Below are 15382 nucleotides of genomic sequence, written 5' to 3'. Positions count from 1 at the left end.
TTGTATTTTTAGTAGAGATGGGGTTTCACCATTTGGTCAGATGGTCTGCATCTCTTGACCTCGTGATCCGCCTGACTCGGCCTCCCAAAGTGCTAGGATTACAGCTGTGAGCCACTGTACCTGGCCTATTGCTATTTTTTTGAGATAGAGTCTCACTCTGTCACTCAGGCTGGAGGACAGTGGCACCATCTCGGCTCACCGCATCCTCCGCCTCCTGGATACAAGAGATTTTCCTGGCTCAGCCTCCTAAGTAGCTGGGACTACAGGCATGCACCACCAACATACCCAGATAATTTTTGCATTTTTAGTAGAGGTGAGCTTGGCCATGTCGGCCAGGCTGGTCTTGAACTCCTGGCCCCAGGTGATCCTCTTGCCTCGGCCTCCCAATGTGCTGGGATTACAGGCATGAGCCACTGTGCCTGGCCCAAATTATTCTTATTTTTTAAGACAGGGTCTTGCTCTGTTGCCTAGGCTGGAGTGCAGTGGCACAATCACAGCTCACTGCAGCCTCGACCTCCTGGACTGAAGTGCTCCTCCCACCTCAGCCTTCCAAGCAGCTGGCATTACAGGCATGTGCTACCAGGTCCGGCTAATTTTTTCATTTTTGTAAAATTTCCAGGCTGGTCCTGAACTCCTGGCTTCAAATAATCTGGCTGACTTGACCTCCCCAAATGCTGGGAATACAAGCGTCAGCCACCACCATGCCCGGCCTCTGCTTTCTTAGTTGTGGAAACAGACCTGGTCCCAAGTGGGGACAGCCTAGAACACAGACCTCAGCTGACCCATAAGAATGGGGTTTGAGATCTGGGGCTCTTTGTCACAGCGGCATAACCCAGCCTGTACTGACTAATACAGCCCCTACAGACCCCCGCTCCAATGTTTAAATCAAGGTAGTTGGCTACTTCATTAATCTGACACACATTCATTCAAAAGCGCTGCTAGGTTGAGTGACCAGGTTGTCACACAGACTCTGCAGACCCCAGAGGCGGCGATGCCCGTGCATGGCCTTGGTGTTTTCGGCCCCACAGACCTGGTTTTGCTTTTCCAGCAACCTCCAAAGACCAAAGCTTTCTGGATGGCCACGCCCACTGCTCTGAGTCCCGGCCCCCCGGCCCCGGAGCAGCCACGCAGCTGCAGGAGTGGGGCCTCCAAGGAACAACTGGCTGTGGGACAATCAGAGGCCACTCCTACCTGTGTGTCAAACAGGACCAAGCCCAGGGACTTGGTCCAGAAAACACAACGTCCCTCCATCCCGAACCCCGACTGACACAGGGCCTGTCCTGACGAGCATTTACACCAGGAGGTGCCTGTTGGCCAAGGTGAGAGTCTGAAGCCTCCCGCCCCACCCAGCAGAGCGCAGGCTACTGCAATGCTGCACTATCTTCCAGAGAGCCCCGTGTGACCGTCAGCCACTAAAATGGGCCCACCCTCCTGAGGGCATGAGCAGGTGGGCGCCGCCATGTGGAGTGGCCCAACTGGGGCGGATGCCCTGTGTCACGTCTATGCACAGAAAACCCCTCAACAGAAGTTCCCGCGTGATACTCGTGCTGGGACAGGCACAACCGAGTGTCTCCACAGCAGCTGGGCTCCCATCTGGGTGGGTGCGCCCGAGCCTGACTCACCTGCCAGGACACAGCCAGCTGAGCGATCTCCCTGCCCGACATGCCCTCCGACAGCTGAGCGATCTCCGAACACTTCCTCCCGTAGTCAAACTGGGCCAGTTTCAGACGCCTGGGGAAGGAGTTCCCAAGTGGGCCGGCCAAGGCAGCAGCTCCCACACACAAGGTGGGGACTGGAAGACAGGCAGCCAGGCGGGCACCCATGCTAGAAGTCCCCTTGGGAAGGGCCCTCTCCCTGTGACAGCCCAGCTCTGCACCCTCTGTCTGCTGCAGGCCAGGCCCAGACTGAGCAAGAAGAGAGCGGCTGCAGGGCCTGGAGATAGCCCCAAACACTCCTCACAGCAGCCCTGCCCACAGCTGCTCACACAGCACCCGCAGGATGCATGGCCTTTACGCTGGCAGTGGCAGGGCCCTCACTTCTAGAAAAGCATCTGACTGAAGGCCACAGACGCCAAGTCATGGTGCCAGGGCTACGAGATGCCGTGGGGGCGGGGGAACCCAGGGCAGGGGAGGGCATAGGGAAACAGGCCCAGACAGCTGGGCTGCCACGGAGCAGGCGGCAGCGGCAACCAGGCTCTCTTTTGTCGTCTCTGGCGACAGCAGGGATTTGGGTCAGGTGCACAAAAGGACTCAGAAACCAGGGCCCTGGGGACGCCAAGAAGTGGAGCAGCCTCTGCTCATCTGGAGTATTCCTGAGGCAGCCGGCGCGTGACCCCAGAGCCTCTCATCACCTGGAGGGCTCTGCCCGCCGTGCCTGCTGCATCCACTGCCAGCAATAGGGAGCCTGAGAGCCTCAAGGCACAAGTGCAGCCAGAGCCGTGCCCTACACCATGAGGCTCCAGGGCCGGGCGTGTCAGCTGGAGGAAGGCCAGGCCAGCAGCCAGCAGGGGACCATGAGGAGCCTCTCCCTCCAATCCCGACACGGGGGATCTCACAGCAACATTCCACGTCACCTCCCATCGGGGTGGCTGGGCACAGGATTTCCTTACAGCCTTCCGTGGAGTGAAGAGGAATGGAAAAGAGGCCGAGCACAGTAGCTCACATCTGTAATCCCTGCACTTTGGGAGGCTGAGGAGGGTGAATCACTTGAGGTAAGGAGTTCGAGACCAGCCTGGCCAATATCGTGAAACCCCCGTTTCTACTAAAAATTTAAAAAATAGCCAAGCATGGTGGTGGGTGACTGTAATCTGAGCTACTCAGGAGGCTGAGGCAAGAGGACTGTTTGAACCCGGGAAGCAGAGGCTGCAGTGAACTGAGATCACGCCACTGCACTCCAGCCTCAGGGACAAGAACGAGACTCCGTCTCAAAAAAAAACAAAAAAAGGAATGCTGAAGGTTTGTAAGTGATGGTGGACTCTGTCCCCAAACCCGAGGAGACGCCGCCAGGCTGTTCTCAGGTGGGGATGAGGAAAGGGGGACGGGACTTCCCTGGATGTGGCCTCTGGGACTCTTGGGGCCCACAGGCTCCTGTGAAAAACTGCAGGACAGGGAGGTGGTGCCCACCCCTGTGACGGAGCCTGCTGGGTGTGTCTGGAGAGCAGGGGCGGGGTGGGCCCTGAGCGAGAGTCCCTGGACAGGGGGTCGGTGAGCAGGACACTTACTGCTTTCCTTCTGTGGCCGGCTTAAGAACATACTTGTCAAAATACATTCTCACCAGGCGCTCCCGCTCCTCCTGCCGCGGCAGATCGAAGTGAACCATCACGTCGATGCGGTCGTTGATGGCCCAGTCGAACTGCTCGGGCTGGTTGCTGGCCAAGACCAGCATGAACCTGCGGGGTGGGGATGAGGATGCTGGGGCTGGTGGCCAAGCTGTGCCGAGGGGAACGGGGCCACCTCAGCCCCCACAGGAAGCATCTAAAGCGGCAGGAAACACGAGGACGCGGGCACAGCCCTGGTCAGCCGCCTGCCCCAAGGTACCCAGCTGTCCCTCCGCCCGGCTTCCTGGGCCTCTGTTCTTGCCCCATAAGGCACTTCCCTGCTGACCCTCGCCTAGCCTGATAGGCAGCACCGGGACCACCATTCCTCCTGCTGCCTGAGCCCCGCTGTGCTGGGAGCAGAGAAACAGAACCCAGAGTCCATGTCAAGAGTGGCCACATGAGCCAGGAATAAGACCTCGGGGGCCCGGGTACAGCGGAGGCTCAGCGGGGCCTCAGCCCTGCCTCTCTGAGAAGCACCTGAGCCAGGGCTCCAGGGAACGACTACTGGCAGCAGCTGAGCCAGGGAGCCCAACACGCCTAAGGAGTCAGCCACGGCCGCCCGGCAGGACTTGATCCTCCGTGTGACACGTGACCGGGGCTGGAGGGGCCCAGGAGACCAAGAAAACCCAAACTTAGGGGATTTGGGAGGAAGTAGGGAGCCTGCCGTGGGGCGATCACCATACTGGGGACCTCTGGGCAGAGGCTCACGGAGGACGCACAACGTGGGGTGGGCCCCAAGCCTGGAGGGTGCATCCCCGTCCAGCATCCGGGTGGGGGACCGAGGCCCCAGGCTCCGCCCAAACACACAGGACCTGCTCTTGCCCAGCTTCCCGTGGGAGCAGACGTGTCTCCATCTCCCACCCCAGGGCACCCACACCCTCCAAGGGAGACCCCAGCAGAGCCTCAGACGATCAGACCACCTCCCTTGCAGGCACAGGACCGTGGAAACCCAGGGGCAGAGGGACCTGCAAGCTGGGGCGGCATCGCACAGGGCCGTGAGGACAGGACTGACCCCGGCTCTGCCCAGGAGGCCCCCGCATGTTCCTCAATGACACTTCATGCTGTCCCAAGCTGGGCCGTTCCCAGGGGACCTCCGAGGTGGGCACGTTGAGGCCACGGATGCTGCCCAGCACTGTGATCCAGGGCCCCTGAGGTCCCTCGGTGGGAACCAAGAGCGACGGCTGCACAGCCCTGCCCGGGGCCCAGGACGCTCCCTCACTTGCTGCTGTGCTGGCCCGTGCGGTACAGGAAGGCGTTCAGGGTGGCCCGGAGGTCCTCGCTTATCTTCTCCTACAGAGAAGGTTCCGGCTTTAGACACCACGAGCAGAGCCTTGGAAACAGCCACAGCAGGAGGTCCCACAGGCCTCCCTCCTGCAGGGAGCAGGGACGCGGCGACTTTCATGGATCTAGACTCAAAAGCCTGACCAGGGCCAGGGGCGGTGGCTCATGCACGTAATGTAGCATTTTGGGAGGCCGAGGCGGGCAGATCACCTGAGGTAGGCAGTTTGAGGCCATCCTGGCCAACATGGTGAGACCCCGTCTCCACTAAAAATACAAAAATCAGCCCGGCGCGGTGGCACACCTGTGGTCCCAGCTACATGGGAGGCTGAAGCAGGAGAATCACTTCAACCTGGGAGGCAGAGGTTGCAGCGAGCTGAAATCGTACCGCTGCACTCCAGCATGGGAGACACAGTGAGAATCTGACTGAAAAAAAAAAAAAAAAGCCTGACTGGGCGTGGAGGCTCACGTCTGTAATACCCACACTTCAGAACGTCAAGGCGGGCAAATCTCTTTAGCTCAGAAGTTCGAGCCCAGTCTGGGCAACGTGAGGAAACTCCATCTCTACTAACATTACAAAAAAAATTAGCCAGGCATGGCACTGTGCCCCTGCAGTCCTGCCTACGAGGGCGGCTGAGGCAGGAGGACGGCTTGAGCTCAAGAGGTCGAGGCTACAGTGAACTGTGATTGCGCCACTGCACTCCAGCCTGGGCGACAGAGACCCTGTCTTAAAATGATAATTAAAAGGCTGGGTGTGGTGGATCACGCATGCAATCCCAGTATTTTGGGAGGCAGAGGCGGGAGGATCATTTGAGGTCAGGAGTTTTCGACCAGCCTGACCAACATGGTGAAACCCCATCTCTATTAAAAATACAAAAAACGGCCGGGCATGGTGGATCATACCTGTAATCCCAGCACTTTGGGAGGTCGAGGCGGGTGGATCACAAGGTCAGGAGATCAAGACCATCCTGGCTAACACGGTGAAACCCCGTCTCTACTAAAAATACAAAAAAATTAGCCAGGCGCGGTGGCAGGCGCCTGTACTCCCAGCTACTCAGGAGGCTGAGGCAGGAGAATGGCATGATCCTGGGAGGCGGAGCTTGCAGTGAGCCGAGATCGCATCACTGCACTCCAGCCTGGGGGACAGAGCGAGACTCTGTCTCAAAGAAAAAACAAACAAAAACAAATAAACAAAAAACGTAACTGGGGATGGTGGCAAAAGCATGTAATCCCAGGTACTTAGGGGGCTGAGGCAGGAGACTAGCTTGAATCCAGGAGGTGGAGGTTGCAGTAAGCCAAGATTGCGCCACTGCAAGCCAGCTTAAGCCATAGAGCGAGACTTCCTCTCAAATGAATAAAAATAAAAATAGACCAGGGCATCCAGGTGTGGTGGCTCATGCCTGTAATCCCCAGGACTTTTGGAGGCAAAGGCGGGCGGATCACCTGAGGACAGGAGTTCGAGACCAGCCTGGCCAACATGATGAAACCCCATCTCTACTAAAAATAGAAATACTGTCTGGACAGGGTGGTGGGCACCTGTAATCCAAGCTACTTGGGAGGCTGAGACAGAAGAATCAAGTGAACCCAGGAGGTGGAGGCTGCAGTGAGCCGACATTGTACCCCTGCACTCCAGCCTGGCTACAGAGAGAGATTCCGTCTCAAAAAACAAAACAAAACAAATCTCAAAAGCCATAACTTAACTTTCAGCTGACCTAAAAAATGCTATTTTTCACACAAAACTTAGAGAGAAAAAGCCATTGATCAGAGGGCTGCAGCCTGGCCCAGGGAGACGTCTGTGCCTACTCCACCACCCCCGTGGTGAGACAGAGGCTCAGTGACACTCACAGTGGCTCGCTTCCGAAGGAAGGCGTCCGCTTCGTCCACGAAGAGCAGGAGGCTGTGAACGAGAGGGAGGCCAAGCACGGCGAGAGTGACACCTGCAGCGGCCCACAGCAGCGTCGGGCTGTGGCGGGAGCAGGCCGAGCGGGCAGATCCCCAAGGGGTGCAGCCTCTGCCCCTTAAGGAGCCCTAAGTCCTGGATCTGACAGAAGCCCATCAGCCTGGCCTCTGGACAGCTGACCACAGCCCAGCCTCACAAGGCCCCGGGAAGCCAACGGCACACGGGGGCGACAGACTCTGCCCTGCAGGCTTCACCCCCACCCGGCCCAGTGCAGCGCTGGCGGCCACTCAGTCCACACCAGGGGCAGGATCTTCTAAAGTGAAAGGTCAAAGGCCAGAGGGGAGGGTGCCAGCCATGAGCGATGTGGTGCCAACGGGGACAGCTGAGGTCGCAAGGGTGCCCAGGCTGTGCCCTGCGTGGGGTCACTGTGGGACCTATTGAAGGGTGTGTGCCATGCTGTCTTCAGCTAACTTCCAAATGGTTCTCTACCAAAAGGAGCCGGTGCCCACGCCCACCTGCACGCGTGTTGGAGGGAGGGCGGCCGTGGAGGAGGCACCCCTGCAGCTGTGAACACCCCTCTCCCCCTACACCCACCCACCTCCCTTCTGCCCTGAGACAAGTATCCCACTGGCAGCCTCCACACGCTGGGGGCCTCCTGTCCACCAGGGTCCACACTCAGGGGACCTTCCCTCCGAGGGACCCTCCGCCGGGCCTCCTGCGTGGCCACAAGGACAGAGCTGCAGAAAGACCACGAGGTCCCGGAAAGCCACCTGGACCCCCTTCCCCGAAGGCAGCCTGCTGGGCCCCAGTGAAGGGCCTGTGTGCACGCCGTGGGGACGTCTCACCCGCGCCGGCTGGTATTGGCCCAGTCAAACAGCTTGTGCATGGCGGTCACGCCTTCCCGCCCCATGGGGGCCACGTCCCCGCCTGTCATGATGGCGTAGTCCATGCCGGAGTGCACGGCGAGTTTCTAGATGGGAAGAGTGAGGGGAGACAGAACAGATGTTCCCTCCGCCTCGGCAAAGCCTGCACACTCCACCTGGGGTGTGGGGCCCCTGCCGGGCGTCCTTGCCTGGAAGCCACGGCCTGCCAAACAGGAGATGTCCCCTGCCTGGAAGATGGGAGGCGCTGTTGCCCACACCAGCACGCTGACCCTACATGAGGGTGGGCAAAGGCCTAAGGGGAGTCCACTTCCCAGGCGGCTGACCCTCAGACACCTGCAGGCAGGTGAGACCCCAGCGGCCCCTGGCCCACCTGCACAGCCAGGTGCTCTCACCTTGGCAAACAGCGTCTTCCCGGTGCCTGGTGGCCCGTACATCAGGACGTTCCTGTACAGGCTGCGGTTCTTCTTCGTGTTCCTTGTTGCTATGGCGATGTCGCGCACCCGCGCTTCCAGGCTGGGCTGCCGGGGAAGATGGGGACTTGGGGGACACACTCAGGGCCCACGGAAGCCTCGGAGGCAGGGGCTGCAGAAATGCCCTGTTGTGGACTCCACTCCTCGGGGTGCCGACCAGCTCACGGGCAGCCTATCCCCGGCACGGTCCAAGCAGTCGCATCTCAGAAGCCGAAAGCTCCTGGGTGACACCTCGAGTGCCAGAAAGGGCCACAGCCTGGCGCATCTCCGGGGTCCCCTCCCTGCACCTCCCCCGGCCCAGGCACACCGACTTACACTCAGCACAACACCCTCCAGCGCGTCCTGGGGCCGACTGAGGAGCCGCCGGCTGACCTGCCGGAGGGGAAGGGGAAGCGCCATTGGGTCACCTGGCACAGCCACCAATGCACAGACACGCTCGGTAACACACCAAAACAGAGCCGCCCCAAACCACAGCCAGGACTGGCCAGGAGCTGGAACCCCGCCGTGCCGGGAGACAGGGTGACTACTGCTGGGATTGGGGGCATTTTCCGGTTCCTTATTGGCTTTTATTTCATTAACCACCCACCGAGTCACCTGTGGAGACCCCACCACCCCCATGTGGAGGGCAGGGACCTCGGGGGCTGGCCAGTGGCACGGCTCCCCAGGGAGGCCGCCAGACACCGTGGCCTGCAGCAGCTTCCCTGACACAGAGCCCCGAGCAGGGAAGACCGAGGCAGACGGGCGAAGGGTCTCACTGATGCAGACCCCTAAGCTACAGCGCCGGACAGGAAAACCCAGGCGTGATGCAGCGTGCGGGTGCCGGTCATCCAGGGAAAGGGCAGGGACAGGAGGGTGTGCGTGGACAGGAGGGTGTGCACGGGCAGGCTCTGCTCATGGTGCAGAGGGGACTCAGCCAGGAACCACACACAGGGAGGGCCAGGCCCGCGCCGCTACCTGGAAGGGGTGCTGCAGCGCCTCCAGCACCGTGATGCGGGACGTCTCCCTCACCAGGGACGGCTTCCACAGCCGAGCCTCGATGAAGCGGGCCGCGGCGGCTGTCCCATTCTTGGCAGAGTAGACCCCGCCAGCCAGCAGCGTCAGCCCAAGCACCTGCAGCAGAGACACCACACTGGCATGCCTGCCCCACCCTCCCTCCCTCCTAGAGCGGGAAATGCACGAGGCTGCCCCCACCCTCTCTCTGCCCAAGGGAGAAGCACAGGGCTGTGTGCTGGCAGCACAGGAACCCGAATTCCCGGCCCCGAATCCCACAGCCACGCGGTTACAGGAGGCAGGCGGGGCCGCCACAGCGCCCTCACCCAGGGCCATTTTCTCTGCAACTGGCAGCATAAATCCTGCAAAGCCCCGGTCGCTGCGCAGGGCCCTGGGCAGACCCAGCTGGCTATGTCACAGGGCCACACCCTCTGCTACTGTCTGGGCCATTAAAAATGGTACTTTATTCCTGGAAAACAAGGCTAACCCAAAATCTCTAACTGGTTTTAAAAATCGATTAGGCTGGCTGGGCATGGTAGCTCAGGCCTGTAATCCCAGCACTTTGGGAGGCTGAGGCGGGTGGATCACCTGAGGTCGGGAGTTCGAGGCCAGCCTAACCAACCTGGAGAAACCCTGTCTCTACTAAAAACCAAAAAATTAGCTGGCCATAGTGGCACATGCCTGTAATCCTGTCTATGTGGGAGGCTGAGGCAGGAGAATCGCTTGAACTCGGGAGGCGGGGGTTGCAGTGAGCTGAAACCGGGCCATTACACTCCAGCCTATGCAACAAAAGCAAAAGTTTGTCTCAAAAACAAACAAAAATGTAGGTCAGGCCTGGTGGCTCACCCGTGTAATCCCAGCACTTTGGGAGGCCAAGACGGGCTGATCACTTGAGGTCAGAAGTTCGTGACCAGCCTGGCTAACGTGGTGAAACCCCATCTCTACTAAAAATAGAAAAACTGCCCGGGCCTGGTGGCACAGGCCTGTATTAGCTGGCCGTGGCGACGTGAGCCTGTAATCCCAGTCACTCGGGAGGCTGAGGCAGAACTGCTTGAACTGGGGAGGTGTAGCTTTCAGTGAGCCGAGATGGCGCCACTGCACTCCAGTCTGAACACAGAGCAAGACCCTGCCTCTGAACACAAACAAACAAAAGTCAACGGTACATTAAGCAGCTCCCTCATGTTCTCACGTGACGCCGTCTCACCAACACGGGCGGCAACACCACCGGCGACATTCACCGTCACACTGGCGAGGCCACGGGCAGGCGCCGCAGTCACAGCACAGGGCGCCGACACCACCCACGGCAGAGCAACTGCCCACTGTGTGCCAGGTACCTACTGTGTGCTGGGCACGGGGGGACGGAGGACGCAGCCGTGTGCGACGTAGTGCACCACCACAGCAGGCCGGAGCCTGAGCACAGAAGAGTGAGGCTTTAAACGAGAGAGGAATCTGTGAACTTCAAACTCTCAGGGTTTTATAAGGACTAAAGAAGGTTTTTGCAAAACGGAGTCAGGGTCTTTTTTTTTTTTTTTTTTTTTTTTTGAGAAGGAGCCTCACTCTGTGGCCCAAGCTGGAATGCAGTGGTGGGATCTCGGCTCACTGCAGCCTCCACCTCCCAGTTCACGTGATTCTCCTCCCTCAGCCTTCTGAGTAGCTTGGACTACAGGCGCCCGCCACCATGCTTGGCTAATTTTTTGTATTTTTTTTTGTTTTTTAGTAGAGACGGAGTTTCGCCGTGTTAGCCAGGATGGTCTCCATCTCCTGACCTCGTGATCCACCCACCTCTGCCTCCGCCTCCCAAAGTGCAGAAATTACAGGTGTGAGCCACCACTCTTGACAATTTTTTTCTTGAGACAAGGATTTGTTCTGTCGCCCAGGATGGAGTGCAGTGGTGCGATCTCAGCTCACTGCAGCTGCGACATCCCTGGATTTAAGTGATCCTCCTACCTCAGCCTCTCAAATAGTGGGACCACAGACGCTGCCACCACACCCAGCTAATGTTTGACTTTTTTGTAGAGATGGGGTCTCACTGTGTGGCCCAGGCTGGCAACTGTGGTTTCTTCTTCCAGCTTGAGAAGGGAGGAGCAGCTGTGGCCAGCAGGTACAACGTAGGTTTGCTCTGCGCTGGCAGAGCGCCAGGGCCTGTGCAGAACCAGCAGGGACAGGACCCGGGGATCCAGGAGGCCCCCACAGGCGGCCCCTCAGCCACCTCCCAGCCCTATTTTATAAGAATGTTTACCGTGGCTGTCACTTTCTTCTGATCCGTCAAAAAAGCATGGAATCCTTCCCCAATCAAGGTGCCAGCCGTTCTGTGGGGAAAGCAGCCATGTGACCAGGACGGACAAGAAGATCCACACCACGTAGCAAGAGCAGGTTGAGGCCCTGAGATGGCGGCCCAGCCTTGCCATGACAGAGGGGCAGTGACCCCACCAAGGAGCCAGCCAACGGCAGCCAGGCCTGGAAGAGCTGGAGCGCCCCGGGACCAGCGACTCACACCTGCGTGGCTCCGTCTGCAGCCAGCATAGGCCTCGGCAGCGCTCACCTGATGGACTCCAAGACGGTCTGACGGTGCTCGGCCGCCTTCAGGTGGATCTGCTCGCGGATGATGTCTGCGTTCTCTCGTTCGGCCTTGGCACGTGCCCGGGCCTCAGCCTCCACTCGCAGTATCTCGTTCTTCTGCCGCAGCTCCATCTCCCGCTCCACGGTGGCTGCCCCAGAGAGGCAGGGCAGCTCAGTGCCACACAGTACAGCACGTCTGCCTCCGTCCACACAGTGGACAGCCCCACGCCACGGACCGGCCCGCCCGGCTGGCAGGCTAAGGCCACGGACAGGCCTCCACCGCCACCAGGCCAAACCACGGACAGGCCAGCACGGACCAGCCCAGGCCACTGAGAGGCCCACGGACTGGCTCACGCCACGGACAAGCCCAGCCCATGGGCAGGCCCACACCACAGTCTGCACCATGCCATGGACAGACACACGCTGGCCTTTGTAGGAACGGTGCACATGCCGGCCCTGCCTGTGGATTAGAGCCCCTGAAATCCGACCCAGAGGCCCAGGCACCTTCTCAGGACGTTCCCTTTAAAGCAAAGAACTGGAATGTGGAGTTCCCAGAGAAGGCCCCCTCACACAGAAACACAGCTGTCAGAACTCAGAGACGCGTGCCGTGCCGTGTGTCTCGCTATTGAATAGTAAATGTGCACACCTCACCACAAGCCCATAACCGGTGAAAAGTGGTGACAAACATTCGCCTGGAGCCCTCACTGACAAATGCCACATGGCACCAAATACCTGTGATCCTCATTGGGGATAGTAAAGTAAAGATAGTAAAACAGGACAGTACAGACCCATGTTCTAAGCAGAACACAGAGACTCACGCCTGTCATCCCAGCACTGTGGAGGGCCAAGGCTGGTGGATAACGAGGTCAACAAGTTCAAGACCAGCCTGGTCAACATGGTGAAACCCTGTCTCTACTGAAGATACAAAAAAATTAGCCGGGTGTGGCAGCGGGCACCTGTAATCCTAGCTACTTGGAAGGCTGAGGCAGAATTGCTTAAACCCAGGAGACGGAGGCTGCAGCGAGCTGAGATTGTGCTGCTGCACTCCAGCCTGGGTGACAGAGCGACACTCCATCTCAAAAAAAAAAAAAAAAGACCTATGTTCTTCCCATGAAGTGAAGCAGCTCCTGCCCCCCACGCACAGGCCCTGGTGTCTCGTCGCAGACAGAGGTGTCTTCCGAGCGGGAGTCCTACCCCAGGGAGCCCCAGCAGCCTTGCCCACTGCATTGGTAGCTATGAGGGGCTCAGGCTCAGTGCACGCCGGGTAAGTGTCTGTCAGGCACTGAGGTCCACAAGCAGCCCGCGCTCTCCATGCTGCCACCGCGGCCTCCGCCCCAGCCCCGAGAGCAGACAGCCTACCTCGCCGCATGGCCTCCTGCTTCTGCACCGACTCTTCCTGCTTCCGTAAGTTCTCCTCATTGAGAAGTTGCTGAGAAGAAGCCGTAGAAAAAGAGAAAAGCCTTTAAAACCTGAAAAATGCTCAACACCAATGCAGAGGTTGTGTCTGCCCCAGGACGGGAGGGCTCCAAGCGTCCTGGGCACCTGGGGGCCTGCAGATGCCACAGCCTGACACAGACACGGGTGACATCGACTGGGACGGCAGTCGCTGAGGGGGCTGCTTTCAGGAGCCCAAACTCCCCAGCGGCACAAAACAGCCCCCACTGCGGCTTCCCTGAGAAGGGCCACTGCACGGCAGAGCTCCCAACACCACCGCCCTGATTCACGCTGTGCTGAAGGAAGCCTCTGTCTTCTGCCAATTAAACGTTAAAGCTACAATGGCCACAACACGCAACACGTGAACCCCGCCTGTGAGCTCAGGACTGAGGGCGTCGGGCCCTAAGGAGCAGGGAGCAGATGTCACCCAAGCTTTTCTGATGGGCCCAGAGACCTGCTCTCTGCCACTGACCAGCCATCACAAGCACGACTTCCCATGCTGCCAGCTGGGCACCCGGGTGGGAGACAAGGAGGCTCCATGTGTCTGGAGAGCCTCTGCTGCAGAGACCATGCAGAGTGTGATTCTGCCCGTGTAGGGGTGTATGCGCAGGGGCGGTGTGTGCCTGTAGTGGGGGATGTGCCCATGCAGGGGGAGTTGCGTGTGCCCATGTGGGTGTGGGCGAGGGTGTGTGTGCCCGTGTGCAGTGTGCGGGGTGTGTGTCCAGTGGGGGGATGTGCACCTGTGTGCAGGGTGTGTGTGCACGCTCGTGTGTATGGGGGTGTGTTTGCGGGTGTGCGTGTGTGGGCCTCTGTGGAGGTGTGTGTGTGGGGGTCTATGTGTGCAGGGGTGCGTGTGTGCCCTTGTGTGCAGGGGTGTGTGTGTGCATGTCCGTGTGTGCAGGGAGTGTGTGTGTTCCCGTGTGGGGGGGTGCCTGTGTCTCCCTGTACGTGTGTGCACACGTCTCTGCATGTGTGCCTGTACACGTGTGCCAGTGTGCGTCTGTCTGAGAAGTTTCCCCTGCACTACCACCCACCATCAGCAGCCCCAGCGTTCTTGTCCCACGGCCTCTGACCCACCGACCGGTAGGAAGCCGCCTACATTCTCGGGGACGCAGGCGCCTGGCAGGGGAGGCTCAGCTCACCTGCTGCTTCAGTTGGTCCTCGTAGCGCTGCCGGGCCAGCTTGTCTTGATATTGGGCCCTCTGCGGGAGAAGAGGGCGGCAAGGACACATCTCAGCCGGGAGCTGCTCTCAGGGCCAACCCGGCCGGGCACCGGGACTCCCACGTGCCATCAGCCTCACACAAACATGCGGCGGGCGGGGACCTCCTGTCCAGCTCAGCAGTGAGGGACTTTACAGGTCTTAGGCGTTTGTGCAAGGCTGTTCCAAGGGCAGCTCTAAAGGCTGACTCCAGAGCGCCCGGGACCGCACCCGGCTCCTAGTCCTGCCCCGAGCCATCCCCTGGAGTCGGGCGGCCTCCCTCACGGCCTCTCGCGCTCTTACGGCCTGGTGCTGCCGCGTCTCCTCGCTCAGGGTCTTCCTCTTTTCCTCGGCCTGCGCCCGGATCTGCTCGCTCCTGAGCTGCTCCACAGCGGCCTCGTACTCCTGCAGAGCACAGCACCCGCCAGCTGGCACTTCTCAGGGCTGGCGCTGCCTGACAGTCCCTCCTGTGTCTGCACGGGCCCCAGCACGGCAGACTCCGTACCCGGACTAGTGTGTGCAGCAGGCTCGGGGCTTCCAGCCGCATCTGCACCCAGGCTCAGGCCCTGGAGGAATCCAGACCCGCAGGCAGAGAAGCACCAGCAGAAGCCTGCGAAGGCGCTGCGGAGGGAGGCTGGACACCAACCCCAGCCCCAAGGCTGTTTCTGGGCAGCTCCGGTCAGGTGCTCACTTTTGGACCGTGACGAGAGCAGAGCTCGTGCCTATTCTAGCAATCCTGCTGGGTGGGCCGGGCGTGATGGCTCTCGCCTACAATCCCAGCGCTTTGTGAGGTCAAAGTGGGTGGATCACCTGAGGTCAGGAATTAGAGACCAACCTGGACAACATGGTGAAACCCCATCTCTACTAAAAATATAAAAATCAGCCAGTTGTGGTGGCGGGCTCCTGTAGGCCCAGCTGCTTGGAGGCTGAGGAAGGAGGTTGAACCCGGGAGGTGGAGGTCGCAGTGAGCCGAGATCACGCCACTACACGCCAGCCTGGAAGACAGACTGAGACTCTGTCTATAAAAAAATAAAAATAGCCAGGCGCGGTGGCTCAAGCCTGTAATCCCAGCACTTTGGGAGGCCGAGACGGGCGGATCACGAGGTCAGGAGATCGAGGTCGCAGTGAGCCGAGATCACGCCACTACACGCCAGCCTGGAAGACAGACTGAGACTCTGTCAATAAAAAAATAAAAATAGCCAGGCATGGTGGTAGGCGCCTGTAATCCCAGTTACTCAGGAGGCTGAAGCAGGAGAATCTCTTGAACCTGGGAGGCGGAGGTTGCAGTGAGCTGAGATTGCACCAGTGCACTACAGCCTCAGTAAAGGAGCGAGACTAGGTTTCAAAAAAAA

At 59.5% G+C, this 15382-nt stretch overlaps 1 protein-coding gene across 3 annotated transcripts in view; it reads right to left on the bottom strand.

Moving 5' to 3' along the window:
* Positions 1–15382, bottom strand: part of LOC105522028 (ATPase family AAA domain-containing protein 3A) — a 24001-nt gene that overhangs the window by 3772 nt on the left and 4847 nt on the right. For 2 of the 3 annotated variants that reach the window (XM_011956407.1, XM_011956405.1), the window contains exons 3-15: positions 14334–14435; positions 13974–14033; positions 12757–12826; positions 11381–11546; positions 11078–11147; positions 8803–8958; positions 8164–8220; positions 7771–7896; positions 7340–7464; positions 6440–6491; positions 4536–4606; positions 3221–3388; positions 1623–1731 (exon numbers count right to left, since the gene is read on the bottom strand). In XM_011956407.1, coding sequence (XP_011811797.1) covers positions 1623–1731; positions 3221–3388; positions 4536–4606; positions 6440–6491; positions 7340–7464; positions 7771–7896; positions 8164–8220; positions 8803–8958; positions 11078–11147; positions 11381–11546; positions 12757–12826; positions 13974–14033; positions 14334–14435 — 1332 coding nt within the window. Of the gene's footprint in view, positions 1–1622; positions 1732–3220; positions 3389–4535; positions 4607–6439; positions 6492–7339; positions 7465–7770; positions 7897–8163; positions 8221–8799; positions 8959–11077; positions 11148–11380; positions 11547–12756; positions 12827–13973; positions 14034–14333; positions 14436–15382 lie in introns of all 3 variants that reach the window. The other variant, XM_011956408.1, reaches the window with a different exon arrangement.

The sequence above is a fragment of the Colobus angolensis genome, unplaced genomic scaffold, assembly GCF_000951035.1.
Source record: "Colobus angolensis palliatus isolate OR3802 unplaced genomic scaffold, Cang.pa_1.0 Scaffold416, whole genome shotgun sequence".
NCBI classification, from domain to species: domain Eukaryota; kingdom Metazoa; phylum Chordata; class Mammalia; order Primates; family Cercopithecidae; genus Colobus; species Colobus angolensis.
This window is presented reverse-complemented; position numbering and strand designations above follow the sequence as displayed.